The following is a 14,034-nucleotide window of genomic DNA, read 5'->3' as shown; positions in this document are numbered from 1 at the left end:
CATCACTGAATCTGTTTTATTGACTCCATCATTTCACTGATAAATGTGATTGCATTTTTCCCTCACTCAGCAAATATAGTGACTGGCAGTGTAAAGCAAACTTTAGCATTTGTGTTTATATCCATTGATCAGTGTCTTGTAACTGTTATGTCACTTGAGAATCTTTATGAAAACAGATAATTTATAATGACAGCTGATAAACTGCTATCCATCTTACTGCAATGTTAATATAAGTTATGTCCTTCATTGCTGACCAGAGAACTCAATTTGATTCCAAATAAGGAAGGAACTCTTTAATTTCTAAAGAAATAATGTAAGACTTGCCTACATTTGTAATTTTTTAAATACATTTACTCTCTCCTCAGTATCTTGTAATGCATAAAGGAGTTTGGTGCTTTAGACCTTGGCCCACATGTAAAGATGGTAAGTTCTGTAATGAGGTCAACAATTGCCACAGCAGTGGCAGGCATGCAGAGGGAGAGGTGGCAAAGGTCTGTAAGTGAAGACCAAACAACCTCCCCACAGTTGGAAGAGGCAAGGGCATCAGTGGAAGGTCACCACCCAAATGAGTAGACAGTTAACCTTTTCAGGATCTCACTTTCAGAGGAGGTGCATGCAATGAACTTCCAGAAGAGCAGCCTTGAGGAATTACTTTGAGTTTCAGGTGTAGTATAGAAATTGAAGGGGTTATATATTTATCAACAATCTGGATGCAGTAGTTGAATGCACCATCAGCAAGTTTGCTGATTAAACCAAACTGGGAGGTGCTGTTGACTCTCTTGAGGGACAAGAACCCTTGCAGAGGAATCTGAGAGAATGGATCATTAGTCTTTGATTAATGGGATGAAATTTAATAAGTCAAAATGCCAGATTCTGCCCTATGGAGCTATGTCAGGCACAAACCTGGGAAAGAAGTGTCTGGAGAGCAGCCCTGCAGAGAGGGTTCTAGGAGTGCTGGCTCACAGAAGACTAAACAGGAGTCAGAAGAAGGAGATGCTCAGCTCTTCTTCCTGGTACCCAGTGCCAGGACACATGAGAATGGCTAAAAGCTGCACCCATCAGGGAAAGTTCATGCTTGACATGGGGACATTTTTTTACTGGTAAGGTGGTCAAGCCCTGGAACTGGCTTTCTGGAGAGATGGTTGATGTCCTGTGCCTGTCAGTGTTTAAGGCCAACATTCTTAAAGCCATGATTTAAGTTTTGATCAGCTCTAAAGTGGTCAGGCATTTGGACTAGATGGTCAATGCAAAAAAAAGTCAAGGTATAAAAAACTCAATGTAAAAAAAATTCTACAATCTGGAATTTATCTTTTAAAATCTGAATTGTCTTTAACATGACAGTAACCACTGCAGTGCTAAGTTTTCTGTTTTCTTAACTCTGAGTTCATTTCTATATGTATTGATATTCTCAGCAGGTTTCGTTCTGGACTTCCAGCCATTTGTTACTTTGTTGAAAGATACACAGCTAGTTTTAGCTTGGAAATTGAAATCTAACCTATATTTTTATTTAGCCTGAAAGGGGGTAAGTCAGTTTGGTGTTATACAGTGCTAATACACTCTCCATCTGTTCACTTGGGGATTATTTTTCCTGTGTGTTGTCAAAAGACTTTTCTGCTATTAAGGCAACATCATGTGTAGCAGCTCTTTCTGGTCTATTTTTCTCGATTCAGGTTTGGATTGAGTAAATGAGGACACTACCATCTTAATTTTAAATTAAGTAGCAATTTACATGCTTCTTTTCAAGTGATATTCTGCTGTGATGTTGATAAATTGTTAACCCACAGCCCAAGAAATACATTATTGCTGTCTCTAGTTAGTCTTTGGGTAGGGTAGAGAGTATTCAAAGCCACAGACTTGCCGGGCTTGGACTATTTTGAGCACTGCCTCAAACTTTGTTTATATGAAACAACTTTTGGGGTTTTTTTTCTCTAATGGCAGGAGTATTATACCTAGTTTATATTACCTTTGCTTATCTTCTTATGGTACAACCCCATTTTATATAGATAATAGTAAAAAGTAGTTACTCTGTGTGGAATGAGATATTGATGACTAATGTAATCACGGAATCATCAAGGTTGGAAGAGGCCTTCAAGACCATCCAGTCCAACTGTCAGCCCAGCACTACCATCATTGCTTAAATCACCTAAATCATATCCCCGGGTGCCTTAGGCAGACACCTTTTGTAAGAACTGATCTTAATCTCCCCTGGCAAAACTTAATGCCATTTCCTCTCACTCCTTTACCTAAGATGTGCCAGAAGAGACTGACCCCTACTCCATTACAGCTCCCTTCAGGCAGCCCATCCTGAGCCTCCTTTTCTCCAGGCTTAACAACCCCACTTCCTGCAGCTGCTCTTCATAAGACATGCTTCCTAGACCCTTCCCCACCACCTCAATGTCCTTTTTGAAGCGAGTGACACAGAGCTGGACACAGTGCTCGAGGTGCAACCTCACCAGTGATGAGTCCAGCAGGACGATCTCTTTCCCACTCCTACTGGCCACACTACTCTTGATACAGGCCAAGATGCCCTTGGTCACCTAGGCACACTGCTGGCTCATGTATCCATCTGGCTGCCAGCCCCCAGTCCCTTTCTCCTGAGCAGCTTTCCAGCTGTACTCCCCCAGCCTGCAGCAGTGCATGGAGTTGTTGTGGCCCAGGTGCAGGACCAATAAGGATAATGGCAGTGGGCAGAGAAATGCACATATATTCAGCAGTCCTGAAAACTGGGAACCTGGGACTCTGGGCAAAGGGATGCAGGCATGGGGCACTGACTGATACAGGGGACCCCAAGGCTCTAAGCAACTCACCAACAAGTAAATAAATTCAGGACTGGAGCTGGTCAAAACTGACTCTAGGGGTACCAAAGAAATCAAAGAAATGCAGAAATTACCATATATAGTAAATTATATGTGCATTAAATACAGTAAATGTATAGAGTGAAGCGCAGTAGATGTGGCATGGAGTTGCAGACCAGAGGAAAACAAAGGTTTAAAAGCATGTCAGCACAATGAAAAATGACACCAAGCAGATATTTCAGTCAGGAAGAAGCCACTGGCACTGTAGTCCTCCCAGCAAAGGAGAGAATGCTGACAACTTGCCATTCTTGCTCTCCTCTCCCCCAGCACCCCCCCACTCCAGCTCAGACTGAAGCTGTGATCTCAGCTCGATCCCTAAGATTAGCACTGATGACAGAAAAGTACCTGCCTTGCTTTGAGGACATGGTTACATCTTTCACAATAAAGTACAACCCAGTGCAAGAAACACTGCCAATTTTCTTTGACTTTTCAAATAGAAAGTCCAACAGCAAATTTGGTTTTCATTACAGCCAGTTCCACTCTGAAATGGATCTGAAGACTTGAGTCTAAGGTGTGATTGTTGCTGTACTGATACCCAAACTGCTCTGTGTGCATGCATAAATTCCTATCTTAGAATGGAAAAAGAAGAAAGGAAAAAAACCCACCAACTTGATTTGCTGAGCATAATTGTATGGATAATCTCAATCCATTACTTTGTGCCACAGAACAGTTTTCCATTCACACATCCATCTCCTCTGAAATAGAAGACTATTCTTACATTTTATTCACATAATGGTTCTGATAGAAAATCTGTTTTGCTGCAGATGAGGGCCCTGGAGGTTTTTGGTCTATTGTAATACATAAGAGCTGCCTGACACTGCAGCATTCGTTCTCTAGTGCGATTGCCTGGCAGGGCTAAAAGCACTGATGTCTTTTACAGTTCTGGTATTGCCATTATCCATTTCAATGGGGTTTAAATGTAAAAGTGAAATTGATGGTGTTAAAGCATGAATTTCAATCATGCTAAGAAAGAAGATATTGATGGGAGCCAGCAAGGGATCTCTGAACAAAAATATTGCAAGGAAGAAGCTGAAAGGCTGATTACTATAAGGCCAGTGACTCTACATTTTCAAGTTACAGAGCTGCCACACATTTAAAGATGCCTGTTCATGTTGCATAACTCAGGACAAAGTGTGTTTGTCCCTGTCAGTATTATGGGTCTCTTTCCTTCTCACTGAGGTGGGACTTCATGGGAAAAATCTTCAAGTCTTAGTTCAGCTTTTTATCTGAGATTTAAGATGTCGCTTCTCATTAACTTTTGTAGTGGGGCTGGTTTCTTGTGGCTACAGACTATCTCTAGTCTTGTAAAAATTATACCTTTGCAATTATAGTGCAGCCACCTGTCTGAGACTGAGTCTTTTTGGAGCAGTAGAAGTTACACTTTTGTATCATACAAATTACAAAGAACACCATAACTCAGGGTTAGGAAAACTAATGAGAAAGCAGTAAGAGTGTTTTGCAGGAGCTTAACGAGTTGGGTTTTAATTTTCACAGCAGAGGCAGAGCTGTGAGCAACCTTGGCACAAATTGAAACAGAATCACAAAGTGTTACCTGGTGCATTGAAGCACCTCTCTCTCCACTATGTCTCTGATTCCTGCTTGGATCCAGGCAAACATCCATGGCAGTTTCCTCTGGCACTCTGGTCAGCAATTCCCTTTCCTGCCTCTCTGTGCCCTGTGTCCTAAGGTTTACTGCCATCACCAGGAAACGTGCTATTTTATGAACAACATACCCATGCCTTGGGGATCTCCACATTTATCTTGAGTTGCAAAAAACTGAAAAGGCTTGTCTGGTGTCTTGATTGATTTGTATTTGTGCTTCCATGACAGCAGCATGCTCTGTACCTGTTTAATTGGCTTAAATCAAATTTAAACACTAAGTGAGTTTAAACCAACAGAACTTCACAACAGAGCTGTGATCTTCATTACAAAATTATAGTTGAGGTTTCAAAGAAGAAAGTAGAATTATAATGTCATATTTCAGATAATACAATAAAAATAATCTTTAGACTCTGGTGTTTTTATAAATTAAAAACTTATCTTTATAGTTTTCTTTCTAAATAAACTCCCTTTCCCACATTCTGTCTGATATTCCTGCTGCCATACCTGTACTCTGTGGTTTAAGTTCCAGTCCCAGTTTTCTCCATCTACAGCTTGTCAGCCTAAAGTGGGAGAAAAATGCCTGTAGGATCAGTATGTTCAAATCACTTGAGGAAAGAATTGGGACAATGTACCAAAGAAATTTTGAGGCATAGTGACTGATAAAAGTTCCTAGCAAGAAACTGTAATAAATGTGTGTAAAGTGGATTTTTATACAGTATTTCCTTAGGGAGCCCATTTCTTATCAAAAGATATCATTTTATGATAAAAATCATTATTTATGTTTGGCAAAACATTTCTATTGTACTCTTAATAAAAAGACTTTTTCCCCTAAACTGATTTGAGATTAATGTATACTAGAGTGCAAAAATATGATTTTATCTTCATAGGAATTTCTCATGAATAGTCTTTGAAGATGTCTCTCTCAAGGTGCAGATTCTCCAATTCTGTCTGCATTGTTTGTATTTATCCTCTCACCAATTACATCTGCAGACAGGGTTTTCTGCAAAGTCAAATCGCAGCATTTTGAATTAAATGTAAAATCCTTAGTGATGGAGCTCTTCAACAGGCTGGATGTAGCACTAAATAAAAATTGATTCCTTTTGTTTCAATAAGAGGGTGTTGAAGGCTCCATCTGAACCCACCTGCCTATCTGGCCCTGAAGTGGCACTCAGAAGCAGCAGCCCTCTTGCAAGTGCGCTGTGGTAAAGGTGTGAAATCTTTGCCATAGGGCTGGACCCTGCTGGATAAATCCAAAAACAATACCAATCCTAAAAACTCTGAAATGTCCAACTCGTCACATACAACTGAAAACTACTGCCCTGTAAAGGCAAACCAGCACCTGGGTTATGCACTCTCATAGTTAAGGATTTAACCCACAGCGTCCCAGCATTACAGACTAATCTGTGTCAAATTGCATTTAATGGTTTCAAGTTTGCAAGGTAATTAAAAATCTGCAAATACAATACTGCAAAATATATAGCTGTTTCATATAGCATGTCCTACTCTTATTTGCTTTATTGAAATATGAATTATAATAATACACTGTGTTGGTCTCTTTTGGAGAATTGAGGTGGCTGGGACACCTTTCTAGCTGAAGAGAGATTTATCTCCAGTAGTACTTGAATTTTATAGCTCTCACATTGACAGCAATTTTACTTGTCATGTGTTCTTCATATTTTAGGCTAACAAGTTTAGTAATATTCAAGGAATGTAAAGCTAGGGATCTAAAATACTTATTGAAGTTACAAAGAAATTCAAGCATTTCTACAAGGTTATTCAGGGCAGCTAAATTAGCTCCTGAACAGAGATTGTATTAATATATTCCTGGCTTTTTGTCTGAGTCCCACTTATTTCATGTGAGTTTATTCGGTAAAGTAAAATCTTTTTTGAGTGTCTGCCAGCAGCTAGAATATCTGTAGGTCCCAGGAAAATAAAATAGAGATGTCCTGGTACATCTGCAAATGGAAGAGCATATACAAAGTCCATCTGGACCCTGTATTTACAGATTATTGACAAAGCACTCACGCATCTTGACCATAAGCAACCCTAATATTGAGAGAGCACTTTGAAAAGTGAGAGAGAAAGAGACCTGAGACCACAAATGAAAATAAAATTCAAGACCTTTTTTTATCTGTGCTGCTTTTGCACTAGACATGTTTTCAGAGAACAACCTTCCAAATAATGAGCAGATATTTCTTGCCCATGCAGGTTTATGATATGAAGATTATTGACATTTCTATAGAAATCTTTATTAGCATTCAATCTGGAAATTACTCATTTGTAAAAGGAGGGTAAATAGTAATACATATTGAAAACTAGCTGATCTAGCCTAACTGGTTAATTCACAAACCCATACCTGTTTCATGAATGCCTATTTCTTCCCATTTTCACTGCTCAAATGCATGTTTACACATACAGGCACACAAAATCTCAATTACAACTTTCCTCCTGGGATGCATTGAACTAAATGGAAAATGGCTTCTTTTTCCAAATACCCTAAATCTTTGAGAGAGGCAGAATTATGATGGAGGGTATGGAATAGTACTATGTAAAGCAACAGTATGCTTTTATTTATACCTAAAAACATCTGCTAATTCAGATGTTCAATTTAAAATTGAATAAAAACTAATAATTACTCAAATAATAAAACTTCTGAAATTAATGTGGGCCAGTAGTGCAATATATCATCACAGCTGATCTTCTGAAGCTTCAACCACCCTCATTCATATTCATCCAGTGCTAAGCAGACAAATAACAGCATTATCACCTTCTTCAGTAATCAAACAATGGAAAACCAATATCTGGGACTTTGGACTGGAATGGAAAATAGTAGTATTGTGTTTATTGGCTGGAATACTAAGGATTCAGCTGTGATGACATCATGATTTATATTCTAATACATTTCTGAAGCTGGATACATAAGCATTCTGATGGAACTAGAATGAGTTGTTTCAGTCTCTCATTGGCTTACTCTATCACCTATATCATCATCATAGAATCACTATAACATGGCCTGGGTTGGAAGAGACCTTAAAGATTGTCTAGTTCCAACATCCCTGCAGTGGACAAGGATACCTTCCACTAGACCAGTTGCTCAGAATCCTGTTTAACACTTCCAGGGATGGGGTATCCACAGCTTCTCTGAATAACCTGTTCCAGTGCCTCACCACTATCACAGAAAAAATTAATATCTAATCTAAACCTACTGGTTATCAGTTTGAAGCCATTCCCTCTTGCCCTGTTACTGCATGCCCTTGTAAGAAGTCCCTCTCCATCATTCTTGTACCTCCTTTCAGGTACTGAAAGGCAGCAATTAGGTCACCCCAAAGCCTTCTCTTATGAATCTTATGATCTTCTTATTAAGAGAATCTTACCTGCTCTTATATCTTATGACTTCTTTTTCGCATTGTAATGCTACCTTGCACTGAAATTGACTGTCGTTCTAGCTAAAGTACAGTAATAGTTATTGGATGTTATTAATTATTGTATTTCTCCAGTGGGAATGTACTAGGGGACTATTAGGTGCATATGTTAATTGTGTCTGTATTGATTAGCTTCATTCAGTGGATTTTTCCTGTGATTTAAATTAATTGATTTCTGACAGACATGGCTACACTTTCAGGAGGGGGTGTAGGTGTGTAGAATAATTTTGAAGAAAAGTAAGTCACACATGCAGCAATATATGAAAGCAAAGCATATGTCTGAGGTGGGGCAGACACCAAATTAGTGTTTTGCCCCTCTGTCATGATCTCCCATTATAGTCTTACTATAATAAACATATAATAACAATGTTTGAGTATGACTGGATATGATAAATTAAGAGCTTGAAAATAAATTTACTGTTAACATGCTCTATCTTCTGAAACCTGACACACCATGCCCAGCAAAACAAAACAGAGGGAGCAAGAATCAAGGTGCTTGGGGTTCTTTCTTCAGCACAGACAGTACTGTAGCATAGATGAACCTTAAAATCTCCAACTTTTCCAACAGCTTCAAGGGAGCACTGAAACATGTCTTTCCTGTCTGTCCTCTGCAGGGAATTACTGGAACGCAGCTTCTTTCGTTACTTCATCATCTTACCTCCACTTCTCCACCTTCCAAGGGGAAACCAGTGCAGACATCTCTTTCTACTTCAAAACATCAGCCTCAGATGGGGTGTTTCTTGAGAATCTGGGGAACACTGACTTCATCAAACTGGAGCTGAAATGTAAGTATAGGCTTCCTATTACTACTCTTGGCAGTTGAAGTATTATGTTGGATAGTAGCTTTTAAAAAATGTGCACCGTTTAGTAAAATGTGCAACCTGTCTAAATCCTGGAAAAGTTTCCAAATCAAGGTGCTTGACATGTTTTCAAGTTGCCTTTTGTGAAAGGAGTGCTTGAAGTATATTTGAATTGTTTATTGAGGGGAAAATACGAAGACAAATAAAACTGGTAACATCAATTACAAAAATGACACTGACCTGAAAAGGGCTTTCAAAATTGCATGTCAGAATTATTTCTTCAGAATTTATGTCTTCGTCTCTGCGTGCTTTTCTATTTTATTTCATGGTTGCTTTGGAAACAGGGGAAAGAAGGAAAAAAGAGGCACCATCCTAATCAGCATTGTAAGGAGCCAAAGAGCTGAAAACTTGCACATGATATTTAAAAGCCATAAAATATCTCATAAAATAAATCTTTATCAGCATTATCTGTTAATAAAATCGCTGATCTGAAAAAGAGGGTATAATGACACCGAGAGGCAAGTCAATTTTATTATTCAAACCATTTTTAATGGCCCAGGGGCAAACTTTCCAAGGAGGGTGCTGAAATCCTCAGCCATGCCTGAATTCTCCTTAGTGGAGTTGAAGCAGATGAATTAGGGGAAACATGTTTTATGTCTCCTTTGTTCTCCCCTGACCCTGTCATAAACAGGAGCAGGGAGAGGCCCTCTGTGCTGTGTGTGGTTGTTATTACAGCCTCTAGCAGCACATAACAGCCTCCCTGCACTCCAGCACTGGGGCACTGGGAAAAGCATGTGTGCTTCCTTTCACTGCAGGAGCTGCTCATGGATGCCAAGGATCCAGATCTAAATGTTGATGCACAAAAGTCAGTGGGTCATTAATTTTGAAAGAGAAGCAGTTGGCTTGTGGATCCTAAATAATCTATATTTTTATGCAGATTCAATGTGATTTACATACACATATCTAATTTGAAAGCAAAGAGCCATTTTCAATGCTTCCCAAAGTTTAAGCACACAAATCACAATGTAGAAATTAAGAAACCACTAAGAGGCTCCTTTAAAATGCATTTAAGTTTTTCCCTCCAGGTAAGAATAAAATATGAAGTTCCATTTGGGTGGTTTTTTTTCTTTCTTTTTACAACAAATTTAGTTCACATTGCTTAATCAAATTTCTCTAATCTGCAACTTCAGTGAATCAAAATTGCTCCTATTGAGTCACAGGGAATAGTCTTATTTGCTTTACCAAGGGGCAAAGCCTTTTTATAATAAAGTGGCAGCTATTTTTAATTTCCCTTTGAATCTAAATACTTACAGTCAGCTGAGGTGGACATCTTCAGAACTTCTTGCTCTTCTACTTTATGGAAGGTGTTCTCAGCCACTGCAATAAGACCAACCATGCTGATGGTCACTTAGCTAAAAAGTGACACTATCAATGTGTAAAGGTGACTTGACAGCAACTAATATTCTTTTGAACTCAGCTCAGGTTAAATAATAATCATGCTGCAGTGGCTCACTGAGTAGATGTACCAGCTCAAGAAAGTGGCCGTGTGCTCAGAGTATCATTATACAGGACTTTAATTTTAAACTTTATTAAACCTATGCTTGAGATCCACTGACATTGCTGAGGCCTGAAATATGCATAAATTTAACCTCTGTCTCATGGCCCTAAATCTAAACTTCAGATTATAAATTCTTGATGGAAGAATTTGAAATATCATCTGTAAGAAAAGATGAAAAACTACTGTAAGAACTATGTAGACTGTATTTGCTAAAAATACAAAGCAGTTCATTTTATATAGTTGCATTTGCTCTACCCTTTTCCTCTGGAGACTACTGCTTGAAATTTTCAGAGCCTCTGGAAAAGGCCTTCCTCTTTGTCAGTGATAAAGAGAAACTCACCCTCTCTTCTGAATTACACATTTATTAATGAATGTTTGTTTTACATATTTTTGAGGGCTTTTTTGTTCTAGTTGGCACTTACGGTTTTCTGTAATTCATTTAAATGAAGAGTAAATTTTCAAAATTTCAGAAGTACCTTACATGGCTCTACAGTAAACTCTGCTGCTTCTTAAGCCTGTTTCCCTTTTATAGAAGTCCTGTCAAAATAATATGTGAATTTCTTCCTAAATAAGAACATAAATTTATGTCAGTAAGGTAATTACAGAATTATCCCCAAACTCTGAAGAAGCTTTACTTTGGCAAGCTGCTTTTTAGCTACCTATCACATTCTCTAATAGAACAGCTATTTTGTATTAAAGGCTTTTTATACAAAAATATCATCTTCTTACATAAAAAGACCATCACCACATATTTACTGAAAGCTGTTTTGATTCACCCAGTGGATTGCTTTTGTCTGTTTATTGTCTTCTCATACAGGTACAGTTCTTGCTGGAGAAGGATGACTTCCTACAAAACCTGTTCTCAATTTCTTTACTTTTTACCATTCCAAAAGGAAAATGTTAAAATCAGCATCCTGCATGTACAAATTCTATTTTCTTTTTCCCTTATGTGTAAAATAGCTGTGTGTACCTGTAATACATGGTTAATGATGCATAAACTGAGCTCTATAGACCAGAAACAGAAAGGTTCTACAGTACCCAGTATTTTAATCAGTTTGCTGCACTTGGTGAATGCATTAGGGAAACAAATCATTCGGTCTATTAAAATTCTTAGCTTCAAGTCTTTGGAAAGGAGTTTGCATGTTTTATTCTGAGCACAAAAGTGGTTACTAGGAACACTCATTAAATAATTTTACTACATTCTCTCTTTGAGTCTAATAATTCTAGAGACTTATATTGTCTTAGGGTCTAATAATTGTGCAGATTTTCTAACTCTCCTGACTCATATGAAAAGGAGGTGACATTTGCAGTATCTTGAAGAGTAACTTCACATGCCTTCAGCAAAACCTCAGATTGCCATCTCTGAGGAGGGGTGATAGAGGAAGGAAGGGAAGACCATCTTTTTTTTTTTTATTTCAGAAATAGGTTTTGCAAACAGCTGACAAGGAATGGTGTCAAGAAAAAAAACAGGGATAAAATGCTACTATGAATTTGGCTGAAGACTTTAGCTATTCCATTTATCAAGCAACCCCTCTAGCAGGCTTGCAGTTGTCACCATGCATGGAACAGTTGACAGAGATGTAGAATTACCTGAAGCCTCAATTTCTACATACACCAGTAAATCTACAGAACCCCATTGTTTTCATAGCTGGCTGGTCAGTTGACAATGGCTAGGATTGCTTAGAAAAGTGGTAGTAGAATAATTTTTCTGTAAGGCAAGGCTTCCATTTCTGGTCAAAATTTCCAGATTATTTTAAAATTAAAACTGGTTTTTAGAGTGAGAAAGAGAGGATGCATCCTCTTTTAGAATGCATTATGTTTTTTTTTTTTCCTTTATATTTTGTACATTTATGAAATATGGACTGAAAATTTTAGAGTTATGACTATGAAAATGTAGCTACTTCATACCTGAGATGCTTGTCAAATAAATCACATTTGAATTTTCTGTTTGAAGATATGCCAAGTTTTGGAAAAGATTTGCTCCTGAAAGCAAATTTTGAAGGGGGCGTATTTGTGGTAATTTGGGAAGAAGCACCTACCATCACTATTTCCAGAAAACTCTCTCAATGACACTGTCATATAATTCTAATGAAAGAGATATTCTGCTCACTTCTTTAGCTCCTCTCATCCCAGCACCTCCAAGAAATCCACAGACACTAATGAATTGTGTCTCACTGTTACTACTCTGAAGTAAACAGCAAGTCACTTTTGCAATTGAAAAAAAAAAATGAGGCTTAGAGGTAAAGGTCAGCTTGTGTTTGGTCCTGGCATTAACATGGAAGAGAGGAAAGATCTTTCTTATTAATTTTTGTAAAAAGCTGGGAACATTTATACCCACTGCATTCAGGGATGTCACTTGGCTGATAGCCCCTAAAAGCACCCTAAAAGTCTGCCCAGGGAGTGATCACTGAACTTGGCAGCTGTGAAAGGGATCATCCTACGGAGTGGTTTGCCCGTGGCTGCAGGATGGCTGTACTTGCTCTGTGGGCAGGGGATGCTCAGAGCAGTCTAATACCCGACATTTGCACATGGAAGGTCCCGTGCTGCTTCTGGAGCTCAGCTGTTTCTACACTACTTAGTTGAGACATAAGGAACCCCTCCAAAATCAGACATGTGACAGTGACAGACTGGGGACAATGATTCCCATGGCTGTTTGGTTCTGCCCAAAAAGTGTTCATTCCTCCAGGCTGAATGCTCTAACACATGACTGATTAATGTATTTTCTTGCAAATTTTAATAATTCCATCACGTCTTTCTCTAGAGGCATCCTAAAACACAATTCTACCACATCAATGAGTTTTCCACATGATGCTCAAAGTCCCATATGTTAAAATAAATGCAGCTTATGTTTTCCACTGCTTGGTTTTTCACCTCAGTAAGGAAACTGGTGTGATCTTCAGTTTCTTTTAATTGAGTTGTTATTTTGTTTTCCTAGCAGAAGGTCACTTTTCTATAAAACACCCCCCTAGGAAAGCAAGTTGCATTAGCCACATGTCAAAGAATGCATAGGACACTGAGGAATCTCTTCATCCCAGAGGCCCACAAGAAGTTATTAAATTAAGTGGAAAAATATTACATTTCTTCTGGGAAATTTATGACCCAAATGTTTTTACAACAGTACTTGCAAGCTGTCATTCTATTCCAGGACAATAGGAAAGTTTCAAACAAACAAAAAGAAAACCTGGTCTGAAGAACTGTAAGCAATGTTCTTTGAAAGACAAGATTCTGTTTCAGATGAGGCAGGTGATGCAGAATGCCTGATATTCCAACAAACCAATTTATGACTCATCTGAGAAGAGCAGTTCCACCTCTATTTTGTTCCAAATTAGCAGATGGGGATAGGTGCCCAGTCTGGCATGTGGGAGGCAGCCAAAGGCAGCAAATAAACAATCCAGCTGGGGAACAGGCTAAAACTGACCAGTGGAAAATCTTAGTCACAGGGCTGTGGGGAAATTAAGGACACCTTCTGTAACTGGCTTGGATGTTGGCAGACTATAGTTACAGGTTGCTTTACTTCGGTGTCCCTCAATGTCAATATGGCATTCATGACCTTCACTATACAGAGCATCCTCTCAGAATTACCCCTCTTCTTTCAAGGGTGATTGGATGCCTTTCTCATTGCCATAAATGCCACTTTAGAAGTAATTTCATGTGCAGTGTCTTATAAATCAGTTACAGCTCACACAAAGTTCAAGGTGGGAACTGGTTGACATTCAAAGAACATGGTTGTCCCTGACTGCTTTGCACTAAAACCATGCAACACATGGCAAACCATTGCTGGCACTACCACTCAGTAG

The 14,034-nt window shown here is 38.6% G+C and overlaps 1 protein-coding gene across 1 annotated transcript in view; it reads left to right on the top strand.

The window, feature by feature from the left end:
* The window catches only part of CNTNAP2 (contactin associated protein 2), a 1,030,166-nt gene that overhangs the window by 905,081 nt on the left and 111,051 nt on the right, over nt 1-14,034 (top strand). Inside the window, exon 16 of the mRNA XM_054654380.2 lies at nt 8,494-8,664. Within this exon, the coding sequence (XP_054510355.2) occupies nt 8,494-8,664 (171 nt within the window). The remainder of the gene's footprint in view (nt 1-8,493; nt 8,665-14,034) is intronic.

Source organism: Agelaius phoeniceus, chromosome 1 (genome assembly GCF_051311805.1).
Source record: "Agelaius phoeniceus isolate bAgePho1 chromosome 1, bAgePho1.hap1, whole genome shotgun sequence".
In the NCBI taxonomy this organism is placed as follows: Eukaryota; Metazoa; Chordata; class Aves; order Passeriformes; family Icteridae; genus Agelaius; species Agelaius phoeniceus.
This window is presented reverse-complemented; position numbering and strand designations above follow the sequence as displayed.